Source organism: Vigna unguiculata, chromosome 1, assembly GCF_037176805.1.
Source record: "Vigna unguiculata cultivar grain cowpea cultivar isolate G323 ecotype 2 chromosome 1, ASM3717680v1, whole genome shotgun sequence".
NCBI lineage: Eukaryota > Viridiplantae > Streptophyta > Magnoliopsida > Fabales > Fabaceae > Vigna > Vigna unguiculata.
Genome location: NC_140792.1, coordinates 14,399,184 through 14,416,572, shown reverse-complemented (window position 1 = coordinate 14,416,572; position 17,389 = coordinate 14,399,184). Strand labels below are relative to the sequence as shown.

General features: G+C 30.4%; 1 protein-coding gene and 1 long non-coding RNA gene across 4 annotated transcripts; one reads left to right on the top strand and one right to left on the bottom strand.

Annotated features, from left to right (window-relative positions):
• Positions 1 to 786: 786 nt before the first annotated feature.
• Positions 787 to 3,096, bottom strand: LOC114188614 (uncharacterized). Its single transcript, XM_085666031.1, has 4 exons — positions 2,111 to 3,096; positions 1,734 to 2,036; positions 1,549 to 1,658; positions 787 to 1,472 (listed from the first exon to the last, which is right to left on the bottom strand). Exons 1-4 carry the CDS (start codon positions 3,091 to 3,093, stop codon positions 787 to 789), a joined length of 2,082 nt encoding a protein of 693 aa, XP_085522157.1. The 5' UTR covers positions 3,094 to 3,096.
• A 4,642-nt stretch (positions 3,097 to 7,738) lies between these two features.
• LOC114175745 (uncharacterized) lies at positions 7,739 to 16,568 on the top strand. 3 transcript variants are annotated; one of them, XR_003602900.1, is made up of 5 exons: positions 7,739 to 7,984; positions 8,120 to 8,197; positions 10,722 to 10,798; positions 16,006 to 16,060; positions 16,136 to 16,568. It is a non-coding gene; the product is annotated as an uncharacterized LOC114175745 (long non-coding RNA). The 3 variants fall into 3 exon arrangements; XR_003602901.2 differs by lacking the exons at positions 16,006 to 16,060; positions 16,136 to 16,568 and adding an exon at positions 14,895 to 15,172; XR_014993270.1 differs by lacking the exons at positions 16,006 to 16,060; positions 16,136 to 16,568 and adding an exon at positions 14,895 to 15,172 and having other exon boundaries at positions 7,754 to 7,984; positions 8,076 to 8,197.
• The last annotated feature ends 821 nt before the right edge of the window (positions 16,569 to 17,389 follow it).

Here is a 17,389-nt window from a genome sequence, read left to right as displayed (position 1 = left end):
TGTGGTTGTTGAGTAGTATCCACTAGAGGTGGAACATATGGATGTGAGGTAGGAGCCATAGGAGGAGGAATATGTGGATGTGGAGTAGGATCCATAAGAGGAGGAACACATGGATGGGTCGACATAGAAGGAATATGTGGTTGCTGAGTAGGAGGTATAGGTGGAGCAATATATGGTTGTGGAGGTATAGGACACACAAGAGGAGGAACAAGTGGTTCTTGAGTAGATGCAGTTTTTTTAAGACGTTTGGTTTTAGGAGCCATGATTATTTAAACTAGAGTACAATTCTAAAGTACTGCAAATGAAGATGAAGAAGAGAAATTATAATAAAGTAGCAAAGGATTTCTGTCATTTTGTTCAAACAGAGTCAATCAGTATAGCTTGTTTGCAGTTTGGTTAGTTTAACATGATCAGATTAAGCAACAATACACGATTCTATGAAAAAATAATCTATTTTTCAGCATATGCCATGTCATAATATTCAATCACAACCACCAATAAAAGAAAAAAGGCTCTCTATAAAGTGCCCAACCAAGTTAGAAATTCATCAAATATTCATGACAAGTTAAATAAATCACCTTTCAAATTTCAGTAGCATAAAAAAAACAAAAGTAATCTATTTCATAGTCACTATTGTATAACGAATACCCTAAACGCTTTCAAATTCCCAAAATTATAGTTGATTAAAATATATAATGAAAAGAAAAAAGAAAGAAAGAAAAGGTACCAATTTAAGAACCTAAACAACAAAAGAAGAGAAATAACTTACCATGATACTTTTACTAATTATTCAAACATACTTGTATCTCCTTGAAGGAAGGTTTCAACATGAGTTGTAATAACAAATTCATTATCTATATCATCCCTTGCCAATGTTATTGCCTCAGTTTCACTTGTAAATAAATTATTCAAATCTTGCTCATGGTATGACTCACTTTCAAATATAATATCTTCATCAATGTCTCCCATATCATACAAATTCCTTGGCATCATGTGGACTACAACCTCCATTCCCTTATTTACCTCATCATCAACATAATACACCATTTGTGCTTGTGAAGCTTCAATATATGGGTTATGCTCTTCAAGTTCACCCATATGAATAGATTGAGAAAAGTTTACCAAAGTGAATTTCCAAGCATCCTTTCTAAATCCTCTAGAATGTGTAGTATCAGCCCATTTGCATCTAAAGAGGACAACTCTAAGAAAACCATAATAGTTAAGCTCAATTATGTCTTCTAACTTCCCATAGTATGGCAAATTCGTTAGCCTCAAATTTTCATCATTATTGCTTGTAACACATGTTGTGTTTGAAGTTAGAAAAACTCCGTTATTTTGTGTTTGTAAACCTTCATCCCGCCTTACTGTTCTAAACTTGTACCCATTGGTATTATATGCAAAATATCTTTTTGCAATTGGCATTGGGCCTCTTGCTAGATACTTTAATTCATCTAGAATTACATATGTATTGTCTGGATTTGTAACCTATATCAAAAATCATATTAGTCATAAAACTAAATCATAAATTACACTAGTATATATTTAAACTTACCCTTTGATGAAACCAATTTGCAAATTCTTTACTAACTATCTTTTCTAACTCTGCATTTGAAAGTCTTCGATTTCTTGTCTTTCTCTTAGTGAATATTTTGAATTCACTGCCATAAGAGAATATCATGTTAAATTGAATTCATGGAAACTAATCACCACATACAAGATATCTAAATACTTACTCAACATAGGGTTGAACTTTTGAACAATTTAGTAACAAATATCGATGTGCTTGTATTTTCTCTAATGGTGTAAGAGTCAAAGTTGATGAACTTCCCACTGATTTGCCTATTTGAGGATAAATAATTTGAAGATGTTCACTTTCATTAGGACGATCATCAACACGTCGACTTCTATTCAACCTTGATTCAACTTCTTCATACAATGAGTAAAAAGTGAGAGTCTCTTCAGCTAAATAACTTTCACTTATAGATGCTTCAGGTTGTGCTCTATTTCGTACAAAGGACTTCAAATGTCCTAACATTCTACAAAAAAAAACAATAATTTAACCAATATTTTAATCAAAATAAATATGTTAAACATAACTACATGTATTTACCTTTCAATTGGATACATCCAATGATAGTAGACTGGTCCTCCCAATTTCACTTCTTCAACAAGATGACAAGTTAAATGGACCATCACAGTGAAGAATGATGGAGGTAAAAGAATTTCCAAATGGCAAAGAGTAAGCACAATTTGATGTTGTAACTTGTCAAGATCTGAGATATTCAATCTTTTACAACATAACTCCTTGAAAAATGAAGAAAACTCTACCAACACTGTAGTCACATGGTGAGGCAAAACATTTCGAATAGCTATTGGAAGTAAATGTTGCATGAGGATGTGAGAATCATGACTCTTAAGGCCAAATATCCTATAGTTTTCATCATCAACACAACAAGATATGTTACTTGAATAACCATTTGGCATCTTCACATTCTTTAATGTATTGAGAAATATCTTTCTTTGTTCTCTTGTCATTGTAAATAACAAAGGAATGTATTTTCCACTTTCATCCGGCCAAAGGTCTTCTTTTGTCCCCATATCTTTTAGATCTTGACGAGCTTGAAGATGATCTTTTGATTTTTCATCATTGAGCATTGTATACAACACATTATCACACACATTCTTCTCAAGATGCATAACATCAAGGTTATGACGTAAAAGATTGTCCTTCCAATAAGGAAGATTAAAGAATATGCCTTTTGTTCTCCATTGGTTTCCTCTACTACTTGACTCAAGATTGCTATGAAATGTTATGGCATCAAGTTGTTTCAAAATTTCTAACCCCGATAATAATTTTGTAGCACCTCTTTCTTCAATTGTGCCATCAAATTGCTTTTTCATCAATCTAAATTTATGGCTTCTCTCTAAAAAGCGTCGATGACCCATGAAACACCACTTGTTACTACATCTTAATCGACAAGGAAAAACGTCATAATTACAAGTTGGACAAGCATAACCAGTATAAGTATTCCACCCAGATAGAGTACAAAGTCCAGGAAAATCACTAACTGTCCACATGAGAGACGCTCGCATTACAAACACTTCGTTTGAAAAAGAATCATATGTTTCAACTCCTTCTGTCCATAGCTCATTCAACTCTTTCACTAAAGGTTGTAAGTACACATCTATCTTGTTTCCTGACATTTTTTTTCCTGGAATTATCATAGAAAGAATAAGAGATGATTGTTTCATGCACTCCCAAGGAGGTCTGTTGTATGGAATTAAAATCACTGGCCATATACTATGACTATTATTCATGGTTCGATAAGGATTGAAGCCATCTATTGCAAGCCCAAGGTGAACATTTCTAGGTTCTAGAGCAAATTCAGAGTGAAGTTGATCAAAACTCTTCCATGCTTTACCATCTCTTGGATGTCTCAACAATCCATCTGGGTTATTGTTTAAAATATGCCATCTCATGGACTTTTCTGTTTTTGGAGACATGAATAATCTTTGTAACCTTGGTTTCAAGGGAAAGTAACGTAATACCTTTACTGGTAGTTTCTTTTTTTCCACTTGTACCTTTTTTCTTCCATCTAGATTTCTTACAATATTTGTAATTCTCCAATTTTTCATCTTCTCCCCAATACAACATGAAGTTTTTTGGGCAAACATCTATCTTGGTACAATTAAGACCAAGCTTTTGTATCACCTTCTTTGCCTCATAAAATGAACTAGGAAATTTTGCATACTCAAATGCGTCTGTCAATAACTCTAAAATCATCGTCATAGCCTTATTAGTCATACCACACAAACATTTTATATGATACAACCTTAATAGAAAAGACAACTTTGAATACTTTTGACATCCTTCATACAACTCTTGGTTACAATCTCTGAGCAACTCAATATATTCTTCATTTGGCATGGTTTCTACAAATTCGGAAGGTCCTTCATATGCATCATAATCCACATCATCATTTTTATTCATCCCAAATACATCATTTATCATGTCTATCACTAGATTTTCATTTTGTGATGGCACATTTACTACATTTGTGTCTCTTGATTGCATTGTGTCATATGTTTTTCCATGCCAAATCCAAACTTGTAATTTTTTGGAAACTGCTTGCAAATTAAGTGGTCAAACAAAACGTCTCTGGTTTCCTATTTATTATAGTGACATCTAGGACAGGGACACCTTATAGTCTAATCCACTTAAATTCATCATCTAGGACAAGGAAGAGGGAAATTCCTCTATTTTTCAATCATGTTTGTTATGCAATGGTTCGGGGGTGATATCAAGATTACAATAATGTCCGCAATTTATTTTGAAGCATAATTATGAAAACGAAGTAAAAATAACGAAAATTTGAAAATTGCTATAAAATAACATTTAAAAAGTAATTTTTAATTATAATTTTTTTTACTTAAAATATGTTACTTTCATTTATACATTTTCATATTTTTTATACGATAAATCAAACTTATATAATGATAATTTTTAATTATTTTTCAAATAAAGTACAATTTGGTAACCTTGTTTATCTTTGATTTCAATATAATTTTTAATCTATCACATCCATTAAAACACTCACAAACATTAACAAACTTTACTCTAAATCAGCCCACTTTCACCTTTAATCCACTTAAAGTGAACAACACAAACTTCACATTGTAATCCACTTGATTCATCCTCTCCCTCTCCATCCGATCAACTTTGAGGGAGAAAGGGGAAGGAAGAGGGAAATTCTTCTATTCTTAAATAATCTCTCTTATGTCTTGGTTTGATGGTGATATCTAGATTACAATTATGTCCACAATTTATTTTTCATCTTAATTATGAAAATGACGTAAAAATATGACTTTTCAAATTATTTTTACAAAAATAATTAATAACGAAAATTTAAAATTGTAATAAAATAAGGTTTAAAAAGTAATTTTTAATTATAAATTTTTTTATTACATTATCTTTTAAATATTTTTTTATTAAAGTATGTTACTTTCATTTATACATTTTCATATTTTTTCTACAATAAATCAAACTTATATAATGATAATTTTTAATTATTTTTAAAATAAAGTACAATTTGGTAATCTTGTTTTTCTTTGATTTAAATATAATTTTTAATCTATCACATCCATCAAATCACTCACAAACTTTACTCTTAATCTACCCACTTCCACCTTTAATCCACTTAAAGTGAACAACACAAACTTCACATTGTAATCCACTTGATGTCATTCTCTCCCTCTCCATCCGATCAACCTTGAGAAAAAGAAGGAAAGGAAGAGTGAAATTCTTCTATTTTGAAATCATCTCTATTATGTCTTGGTTTGAGGGTGATATCAAGATTTCAATTATGTCCGCAATTTATTTTTCAGCTCAATTATGAAAATGATGTAAAAATATGACTTTTCAAATTATTTTTACAAAAATAATTAATAACGAAAATTTCAAAATTTTAATAAAATAAGGTTTAAAAAGTAATTTTTAATTATAAATTTTTTTATTAAATTATCTTTAAAATATTTTTTTATTAAAATATGTTACTTTCATTTATACATTTTCATATTTTTCTACGATAAATTAAACTTATATAATGAGAATTTTTAATTATTTTTGAAATAAAGTACAATTTGGTCATCTTGTTTTTCTTTGATTTAATTATAATTTTTAATCTATCACATGCATTAAATGACTCACAAACCTTAAGAAACTTTACTGTGAATCAGCCCAATTTCACCTTTAATCCACTTAAAGTGAACCACACAAATTTCACATTGTAATCCAATTGATTCATCATCTCCTTCCTCATCCGTTCAACCTTGAGGGAGAAAGGGGAAGGAAGAGGGAAATTCTTCTATTTTGAAATCATCTATGTTATGTCTTGGTTTGAGGGTGATATCAAGATTACAATTATGTCCGCAATTCTTTTTTCAACTTAATTATGAAAATGATGTAAAAATATGACTTTTCAAATTATTTTTACAAAAATAATTAACAACGAAAATTTTAAAATTGTAATAAAATAAGGTTTAAAAACTAATTTTTAATTATAAATTTTTTTATTAAATTATCTTTTAAATATTTTTTAGTAAAATATATTACTTTTATTTATACATTTTCATATCTTTTTACGATAAATCAAACTTATATAATGATAATTTTTAATTATTTTTAAAATAAAGTACAATTTGGTCATCTTGTTTTTCTTTGATTTAATTATAATTTTTAATCTATCACATCCATTAAATGACTCACAAACCTTAAGAAATTTTACTTTGAATCAGCCCACTTTCACCTTTAATCCACTTAAAGTGAACAACACAAATTTCACATTGTAATCCAATTGATTCATCCTCTCCTTCCTCATCCGTTCAACCTTGAGGGAGAAAGGGGAAGGAAGAGAGAAATTCTTTTATTTTGAAATCATCTATGTTATGTCTTGGTTTGAGGGTGATATCAAGATTACAATTATGTCCGCAATTCATTTTTCAACTTAATTATGAAAATGATGTAAAAATATGACTTTTCAAATTATTTTTACAAAAATAATTAACAACGAAAATTTTAAAATTGTAATAAAATAAGGTTTAAAAAGTAATTTTTAATTATAAATTTTTTATTAAATTATCTTTTAAATATTTTTTAGTAAAATATATTACTTTTATTTTTACATTTTCATATTTTTTTACGATAAATCAAACTTATATAATGATAATTTTTAATTATTTTTAAAATAAAGTACAATTTGGTAATCTTGTTTTTCTTTGATTTCAATATAATTTTTAATCTATCACATCCATTAAATGACTCACAAACATTAAGAAACTTTACTCTAAATCAGCCCACTTTAACCTTTAATCCACTTAAAGTGAACAACACAAACTTCACACTATACTCCACTTGAATTCATCATCTCTCTCCTTCCAATCAACCTTGACGGAGAGAGAACAGAAGGAAGAGGAAAATTCTTATATTTTTAAATCATCTCTATTATGTCTTGGTTTGAGGATGATTTGAACATTACAATTATGTGCACAATTTATTTTTCAGCTTAATTATGAAAATGATGTAAAAATATGACTTTTCAAATTATTTTTACAAAAATAATTAATAACGAAAATTTGAAAATTGTTATAAAATAAGGTTTAAAAAGTAATTTTTAATTATAAATTTTTTTATTACATTATCTTTTAAATATTTTTTTATTAAATTTATACATTTTCATATTTTTTCTACGATAAATCAAACTTATGTAATGATAATTTTTAATTATTTTTAAAATAAAGTACAATTGGGTAATCTTGTTTTCCTTTGATTTAAATATAACTTTTAATCTATCACATCCATCAAATCACTGACAAACTTTAACAAACTTTACTCTTAATCCACCCAATTTCACCTTTAATCCACTTAAAGTGAATAACACAAACTTCACATTGTAATCCACTTAATGTCATCCTCTCAGTACAAAAAAAATAATTTTTATTAGCAGTTTTTTTCTGACAGTTAAATAAAATGTTACAAAAATTTACTATTTATGTTGGTTCTATTTGACCGTCACAATTTTTAATTTTATTTTAATTTTATATAATTGAATTTTAAACACAGACATCAATATCAACAGTTACGTCTTCGTGAGGGCAATGTTGAGGGCAATGTTGGAGTCATGCTTAGTTAATTAATTAAAGGAAACTAATTATTCTTTACATGGTCGCTAGTACAGTCCTATGCCAATCAATGTTGAGACCAAACTTTATACTCACGCGTGACCTCTCTATTTCACTTTTAAACTGTCTTACTTTGCTCTCTCACTTTGCTGTCTCACTTTAAACGCGTGAACGCCCTATTGGGTTGCTCTCTCACTTTGTTGTTCACTCTCTCACTTTGCTGTTGTTCAGAAATGTGATTACCTTCGAAAATTATAGCCAACATCATTCGAGCTTCATGTTTTTTTCGTAGATTCACATTTTGAAGGTAGAGTTTCTTCTTTTCGTTCTTCTTTCTCTATTTTTCGAACCCTAAACCAATGATTTTACTATTAATTTTCTCTGTCCATTTTCATTAGCATAAGGTCTCTTGATTTAATGGAAATTTTTGTCATGGTGGAAGGAAAAGTTGCAGAGGTTCAATCTGGAATTGAAATCGGTTAAGCTCAAGAAGAAGTTACCTCGTTAGGATATTGTTGAGGTATATATCTATGTTCTTAGTTTACTATTTTGAGTCTTGTATTAGAGATTTCTGAAGTTACTATTGTTGAGATTCCAAACTCACTCAACGGAAATCTAAGATGCTTTGGACAACGCACACAATATTTAACTTTGTAGTGTTTCAGTACATGCCAAACATTGCTTAATTCTCATTTTCTATTATCAATCATCATCATTTCTTTCTACTAAAGAGCACATTAAAATTAATCTCAATCTGTGTTCACTAAAACCTCTTCCTACTTTCAGAGGCATTGATGATTTTTTTACTGGTATTTAATTAACTGTGATATCATTTAGTTCCTATGATTTTGTCTCTGTCCTGGATTCATAGTTGTTATGGTCTTTTTCACGGACCTTAGTCCTTGTTTTGAGGAACTTTTGTGAACGGAAAAAGAGTTTTGTAATTTTTAACTTTTCTATGGAGAGAACTAAGCATGAGATTTTAGATAGCAGTTTTTACTTCTCCAACCACAGCCATTCTTTTTCGATCATAATCTTAGTTCTTACATTAAACTTCAAATGATTTACACATGTAAATAGAAAACTGTATAAGCATCTTTTAGTTTTCAAATTCTTCATATAAGGAAATTATTCGTGAAAAATGGCATCACCATGAAACAGATAAAAAGTTTTTCTTTGAGACATGAAAATGTGTAACATCAGTGATTTAGGTCTTGATTGGACTCATCCTAATAAAAATCTGTGAGAAGGTAGTCATGTATTTCCTCAAAACTTATTGGACTTTTCCAATTCGTATGGCTTGCAGAAACCTTCTTTGAGATGCATTATGTGATATCTGGTTCTTTTAGCAGACATTTTATTGAGCATTTGAATTTTTAACATGCTTTTTCCACATGGTTCAGTTGCTTTCCACATGCTATTTCCTACAAGCACTTCCAAAAAACCAACCAACCACACGGAAATTGAAGATTAACACAAAAACCACAACGAAATATTAATTTAGTTTGGCAGAGAGAGGGAAAGGATATCACATCATTGGCCTTATTAGCATGCCATTGTTTTTACTCTTGGTGTGATGCGTATTATATATATCCATGTTAGTTATAATTATCCCTAAAAATGTCCACTTCTTATCTTTCAAATATTTGGAAGCCAAGACTCTTCTGCTCCCTGTAGTAACTTAAAAACAGTGTTAGCCACCTTATTGTGACACCAACCATTCCTCCAGAATACACGGGGACGTCACAGTCTCTTCTTTTCAACCTTTCTTTCTAAGGAAATTTTATGAAATATCGCTTTTATTTGACTTCATGTTTACGATCAAGGGGGAATTCCACCAATATACCCTTTTCACCATGTTTGCTTTCCCATTATGGACTAATATATATATATATATATATATATATATATATATATATATATATTATAAACACATATTTTCATTCATAACATTCAACATTCGCACAAAAGACAGATTAATCAAGAAAAGTAAGTTTTCCATAGCAACTTAAATCAAGCACAAGCTTATTATAATTGTACATGTACACTTATGCTAAATATACTGAGGACCACTTTTCTTATGCAGAAGTCTAACTCTTGTTTAAAAGTTAGAACAATAAACATTTCCAACTCAAAATTTACTTCAGGAAAATTATATTCACATACAAATGAATAAAAGTTTATAATCATTCATTACTACTGTAAAAGTTAATAAACTAATCGCAGCTATTGATTAAATAACATTACATAATTCAATTCTAAAAGGTTACATTGGCAATGGTAAGTAAAGTTAATTACATGGATAAGTTTATATTGTGTTTCTTGCAGAGGTTGGTTTGGTCTCTGACCAGAATATTTAAGCATTGGAGTTTTGTTATTTGAACATAAAAAAAAATAGAGTCAAACAACTTATTGTTGATAAAGGAAGTGGTGTTATTGAGTCAGTTTGCAAGTATGTGAATAAAATGAGTGTTTACTTGGAATAGAAATTATGGTTAATTAATGCAGCATTTTGGTTTTGGCAAGGCCTGATATCTGGCTGAATCTTATGTTTGAATTAAAGTGTAAAGATGTATATGCATGCAGCAGAGAGAGGTCACATGGGGATGATGATGTGTGTGTTTCTGTTTTTATTTGGTGTATTTATTGTGGGAATTGAGATTGATACATGTTCCCCACTTTAGCAAGTTTGTTTACTTTATTTAGGGTGCTTCGATGTATGCAAAGTGTAGTGATAGTATTTTGTAAAGCTAATTGTTATATACTGTTGAAGTTTAAGAGTGTCTATAAAGATTGGAATTGTAATTGTAGGTACCTAGCACGTGTGTGACTATGCATTAGGATTGTTTGTAGGTTCTACCACTGAAAACAACTACACAGACATTTCGTCCTATAATTAATCTATTCATTGGTTGTGAAAGACGATTTGACAAATGACACTTCACAACCTCATTCCCTCCTTTACTCTTCCATCTACAAATTCAAACCTTTCAAATATAAAATTCCCCTTTACACTTGAGCCCAATGCTGTTCATTTTGTCCAGGATATTGAAGCAACAATTCATTGCGCAGAATGGCTTTCTATGGTTGGTGGATCTAGCACAGGAGAACAACGAGTGAGGTAAGTTTATGTGTCCATTACGAGTTCAAGAGTTTACTTATAAAGTTCTTCTGTAATGTGATTTTGAAGAAATACATGTATACATTGAAAATAAAAATAATATAATAAATAAAACATGACATTAACATGTCTAATGTTCAGGTAAATTACTTTAAAACATATTTTCAAAGAAGATTTTATACTCGTGAAAGTAGGGATCGGAAGGGAATGGGACATGTTTTTCAAGTAAAAAGTTATTCTTTTCATATATTTAACTAGTCATGATTATACCTATACTCACAACTATATATTTCTCTATTATTTTAAATATGAACTAAATAATCTTTTATAAAAATAAAATAAAAAATATTATATTATTAAATAATCGATGTGAAAGATATATCAATTGTTTCTGATGTAAATTTTTAGTAAAAAATTATAATTATATAAATATAAAATAAAAATATCAAATAACAATTATTTAAATATATTTTCATAATTTAAAATAAACAGTGTAAAAAATTAAGTATTAAAATGATATAAAAGTAATATATATATATATATATATATATATATATATATATATATATATATATATATATTCTTATCCTTATAATCAATATAACTTGCTGAAACGGTTTGATTTAAGATCCCTACCTCTTCTAGGCTCGATATAACTAAGAATTTATCACGGTATGACTATCTTTTTACAAACAAATGGTATGGAAAAGATGAATTTATATGAAGCTTTTAAAAATGAAAAGAAAGCTAATTAAATGCATTTGCCTATAAAGATCACTGCTTCACATATATGTCTAGTTGGAAGAATCACCTGCAACCGATGTTTGAATAGCATGGGATGTAACTCTAAATCCGGTGACTAAATTTTAAAACAAATATTCATATGCTTAAATTTGAAAAGAAAACATGTTGAGGATTTATGATTTATGCAGACACAGAAAATAAAAAGTCTTAAGCTATTCTAAAATTAAGTTCAACATATCCTTGATAACACACTTATAAAATCGTAACAAATATTCATATGCTTAAATTTAAAAAGAAAACATGTTGAGGATTTATGATTTATGCAGACACAGAAAATAAAAAGTCTTAAGCTATTCTAAAATTAAGTTCAACATATCCTTGATAACACACTTATGTTTGGACACTTATGTTTTCTATTTTAGTGTTTACAACTTCTAATCTCATTGAATCCCTCATTTATATCCAATTATTTACAACTAGTTTTTTCTCCTTGAACTCAACTAGACAAGTTTATTAATGGATAAGTCATGGATTGATATGCCACGAAATACAACTGAATATCTAGATGGGTTAAATGAGTTTCTAGACTTTGCATTTGAATGTCGATCTGTCAATGGTACAATAAGGTGTCCTTGTCCTAGATGTCACTATAATAAATGGGAAACCAGAGCCGTTGTGTTTGACCACTTAATTTGCAAGCAGTTTCCAAAAAATTACAAAGTTTGGATTTGGCATGGAGAAACATGACACAATGCAATCAAGAGACACAAATGTAGTAAATGTGCCATCACAAAATGAAAATCCAGTGATAGATATGATAAATGATGTATTTGGGATGAATAAAAATGAATTTGTAGAAACCATGCCAAATGAAGTATTGAGGTTCTCAAAGATTGTAACCAAGAGTTGTATGAAGGATGTCAAAAGTATTCAAAGTTGTCTTTTCTATTAAGGTTGTATTATATAAAATGTTTGTGTGGTATGACTAATAAGGCTATGACGATGATTTTAGAGTTATTGACAGACGCATTTGAGTATGCAAAATTTCCTAGTTCATTTTATGAGGCAAAGAAGGTGATACAAAAGCTTGGTCTTAATTATACCAAAATAGATGTTTGCCCAAAAACCTGCATGTTGTACTGGGGAGAAGATGAAAAATTGGAGAATTGCAAATATTGTAAGAAATCTAGATGGAAGAAAATAGGTACAAGTGGAAAAAAGAAACTACCAGTAAAGGTATTACGTTACTTTCCCTTGAAACCAAGGTTACAAAGATTATTCATGTCTCCAAAAATAGCAAGTCCATGAGATGGCATATTTTAAACAATAACCCAGATGGATTGTTGAGACATCCAAGAGATGGTAAAGCATGGAAGCGTTTTGATCAACTTCACCCTGAGTTTGCTCTAGAACCTAGAAATGTTCGCCTTGGGCTTGCAACATATGGCTTCAATCCTTATCGAACCATGAATAATAGTCATAGTATATGGCCAATGATTTTAATTCCATACAAAAGACCTCCTTGGGAGTGCATGAAACAATCATCTCTTATTCTTTCTATGATAATTCCAGGAAAAAAATGCCAGGAAACAAGATAGATGTGTACTTACAACCTTTAGTGAAAGAGTTGAATGAGCTATGGACAGAAGGAGTTGAAACATATGATTCTTTTTCAAACAAAGTGTTTGTAATGCGAGCGTCTCTCATGTGGACAGTTAGTGATTTTCCTGGACATTGTACTCTATCTGGGTGGAATACTTATACTGGTTATGCTTGTCGAACTTGTAATTATGACGATTTTCCTTGTCGATTAAGACGTAGTAACAAGTGGTGTTTCATGGGTCATCGATGCTTTTTAGAGAGAACCCATAAATTTAGATTGATGAAAAAGCAATTTGATGGCACAATTGAAGAAAGAGGTGCTACAAAATTATTATCGGGGTTAGAAATTTTGAAACAACTTGATGCCATAACATTTAATAGTAATTGATAACGTTGTCGTTGACGCGATCAAATTAATACTACTTATCTATAACAACTTCAGTATTGTTAAGAAAGTAGTCAAGAAAATAGAAAGGGTAAAGTAACCCTAAGTCGTCTCCCAACGAACACGGAATTGATTTTTAACAAATTAGTTCTTATAAAACTATACAAATGAGTTAGTCAAATAAAATAAAAAATATAGGGGATTAAGATAAACAAAGATAGAAATAAAATTTAAAAGATAAAAAAAAAAAAACAATAGTAAAGAAAATAGATTGATTCCATTGCTTTTTCAAAATAGATTCATCATCGGTTATCTAAAGATTATTGCTCAATTAATTATTGTTATAGATTTACAAATTAATCAATGTAAAGTCTCAATTAATTTGTTGGCGTTCTCACTTTTAACCAAAGTACAGTCTCAATTAAAAGTTAGAACTTTTAGATTATCCACAGTAAATTCAACCAAAGTACAGTCTCAATCAAATTTACTATGCCTAATCATGTCTAGTCTTTTATCTCCTCACCAAATAAAAAGCTTAATTAATCAAAGTAAAGTCTCAATTAATTGTAGTTAGAGTAAATATCTTTACCCAAAGTAAAGTCTCAATTATTGGTAAAAACACATTTAATCATATGAAAGTTTCTAAATAAAATCAAAGTAAAGTCTCAATTAAATTAAAAAACCCTTGAACTCATATGATCAACATGCATATAGATTTAAAATCATTACTTTTTACGTGATTCAAAGATAAAAGACATAGATGAATTAAAACCTCAACAATAATAAAAAGAACAAAGGAATTAATTCATTCTAACCTCAGAATTCATAATGAAATTACAATGGAATCAACCCAAAAAAGTTTAGCAATCCATGGAATACAAAATAAAAAGAAGAATAGAGATAAGAAAAGAGAGAAAGAAATTAGGTCCCCCTAAGGGTTCCTAAATTCTGAAATGCCGAGCTTGTTTTTCTGCTTCTCCCTTGGTCTCTTTATATAGGAATTGGACTGGGCTTTTTTGTTGCTAAAACCTCTCAAATATCTTCTAAAATAAAGATAAAGATAAATATTCAAAGATATTTGGAGAGATATAAACTATTTAACAAATATAGTTGGTTAATAATTTATGATATAATTAAATAAATTAATTATTTAAAGATATCTTATAAATTATCACCAAATAATATTTGTATTAATTTTCTAAATAGCCAATTTTCAATTCTGTAGTCCAATTTTGCATAGACATCCAAAAATATTAATATTTGCAGTTAAATCCCTCTCCTTTGACCAGTTTTTGACCAGAGTTGGATATTTGACCAGAGTTGACTGTTTGACCAAGTTTGACTAGTTTGACTGTGCAATGACAGGATGACACGTGGCAGCCTTCTGGTTGGTCAACTCAATTAGTGGAGGATTGCCACATGGCAGCATCTTAGTGAATGGAGTTTAAGTGGTAGGAGGGGTGAAAATAGATAAAGTTAGGGGTGTAGAAGTAAATATTCTACAACCCATTTGGAAAAGGGGAGTGTATATGTAATTTAGGGGGTGCATAAGTGAGTTTTAGAACTTGCTAATTTCAGCCTTATTTAACGGTGTTCTGTAACTTCAATCAATTTATTCTCACCTTAAATGAGCTTAATCTTAATTTCAGTTGCATCAACAAACGTTAAAATATTCAAAAATAATTTATGCAGCTAAAAATCACGTTTTAAGACATTTTTATCACACAAGCTCAAACAGCCTAATTATCATAATTATCAATTAAACCACTCTTTAAGCACATAAATTCAATTAAATACCCAAAATTAAACACTGAATGAGGGCAAAAATACGCACTCATCAGTAATCTTGAGTCAAGTAGTAAAGGAAACCAATGGAGAAGAAAAAGCATATTCTTTAATCTTCCTTAATGGAAGGATAATCTTTTACGTCATAACCTTGATGTTATGCATATTGAGAAGAATGCGTGTGATAATGTGTTGTATACAATGCTCAAAGATGAAAAATCAAAAGATCATCTTCAAGCTCGTCAAGATCTAAAAGATATGGGGATAAAAGAAGACCTTTAGCCGGATGAAAATGGAAAATACATTCCTTTGTTATTTACAATGACAAGAGAACAAAGAAGGACATTTCTCAATACATTAAAGAATGTGAAGATGCCAGATGGTTATTCAAGTAACATATCTCGTTGTGTTGATGATGAAAACTATAGGATATTTGGCCTTAAGAGTCATGATTCTCACATCCTCATGCAGCATTTACTTCCAATAGCTATTCGAAATGTTTTGCTTCACCATGTGACTGCATTGTTGGTAGAGTTTTCCTCATTTTTCAAGGAGTTATGTTGTAAAAGATTGAATATCTCAGATCTTGACAAGTTACAACATCGAATTGTGCTTACTCTTTGCCATTTGGAAATTCTTTTACCTCTATCATTCGTCACTGTGATGGTCTATTTAACTTGTCATCTTGTAGAAGAAGTGAAATTGGGAGGACCAGTCTACTATCGTTGGATGTATCCAATTGAAAGGTAAATACATGTAGTTATGTCTAAAATATTTATTTTGATTAAAATATTGGTTAAATTATTGGTTTTTTTTTGTAGAATGTTAGGACATTTGAAGTCCTTTGTACGAAATAGAGCACAACCTGAAGCATATATAAGTGAAAGTTATTTAGCTGAAGAGACTCTCACTTTTTACTCATTGTATGAAGAAGTTGAATCAAGGTTGAATAGAAGTCGACGTGTTGATGATCGTCGTAATGAAAGTGAACATCTTCAAATTATTTATCCTCAAATAGGCAGATCAGTGGGAAGTTCATCAACTTTCACTCTTACACCATTAGAGAAAATACAAGCACATCGATATTTGTTACTAAATTGTTCAAAATTTCAACCCTATGTTGAGTAAGTATTTAGATATCTTGTATGTGGTGAATAGTTTCCATGAATTCAATTTAACATGATATTCTCTTATGGTAGTGAATTCAAAATATTCACTAACAAAAAGACAAGAAATCGAAGACTTTCAAATGCAGAGTGATGAGTTCAAATTTTTGCCCTCATTTAATATTTAAATTTGGGGATTTAATTGAATTTTCTGTGCTTAAAGATTGATTTAATTAGGATTTGTGATTATTGGATTTATTGAGTAAGTTTGGTAAAAGTGGCGTAAAAATTGATTTTAGTTGCATAAAATATTATTGAATATTCTAACGTTTGTTAATGCAGCTGGAATTTATTTTTGGTCAATTAATAGTGTGATTTTAAAATATTCAAAGTTACAAAATAAGTACAAAATCAAGAAATTCTGAAAAAGAATAAATCAGGAGCTAAATGCACCCCCAGATTTTATTTGCACACTCTTGCAAAGTGGACCACCAAAAACCTGTTCTGCACCTCTAGTTTTCACTAAATTGCACCCCTCCTACCACTTAAACTCCACTCAACCAGATCATGCCATGTGGCAATCCCCACCTTTTAAAATTAGCCAACCATAAGCTGCCACGTGTCATAATCCTCCACTCACCAAATTGACCACTCAGATTCTGCCACATCATCATCTCCTCCATCTCACTCATGAAACCCTAACCCTAATTTTCTTCTCTCCTTCCACCACCATGGCAGCCGCCGCCGCACCTCCTCACCTCGCCGGCCACCACTGCATCACCATCACACCATTGCCGGCGACGCACCAGTAGCGACAACCTCCACCATCTCTGCATCTCGCGCACTCTATGGCAGCGCCACCATCGTTTTTCATCTTCACGCAGCAGCCATGGCTGCACAATCGCCGGTCACCACGAAGCGCCATCATCTTCTTCCTTGTTCGCAGACCTGCAACAACGTCACACCACC

Bases quoted from the DNA above. Each gene is read 5' to 3' on its own strand.
- LOC114188614 (XM_085666031.1), bottom strand. From the start codon at position 3,093: ATGCGAGCGTCTCTCATGTGGACAGTTAGTGATTTTCCTGGACTTTGT. The intron at 1,659-1,733 runs GTAAGTATTTAG...CTCTTATGGCAG, and splicing joins AAAGTTCAACCCTATGTTGA to TGAATTCAAAATATTCACTA. The intron at 1,473-1,548 runs GTTTAAATATAT...TTACAAATCCAG, and splicing joins TTGGTTTCATCAAAGGGTAA to ACAATACATATGTAATTCTA.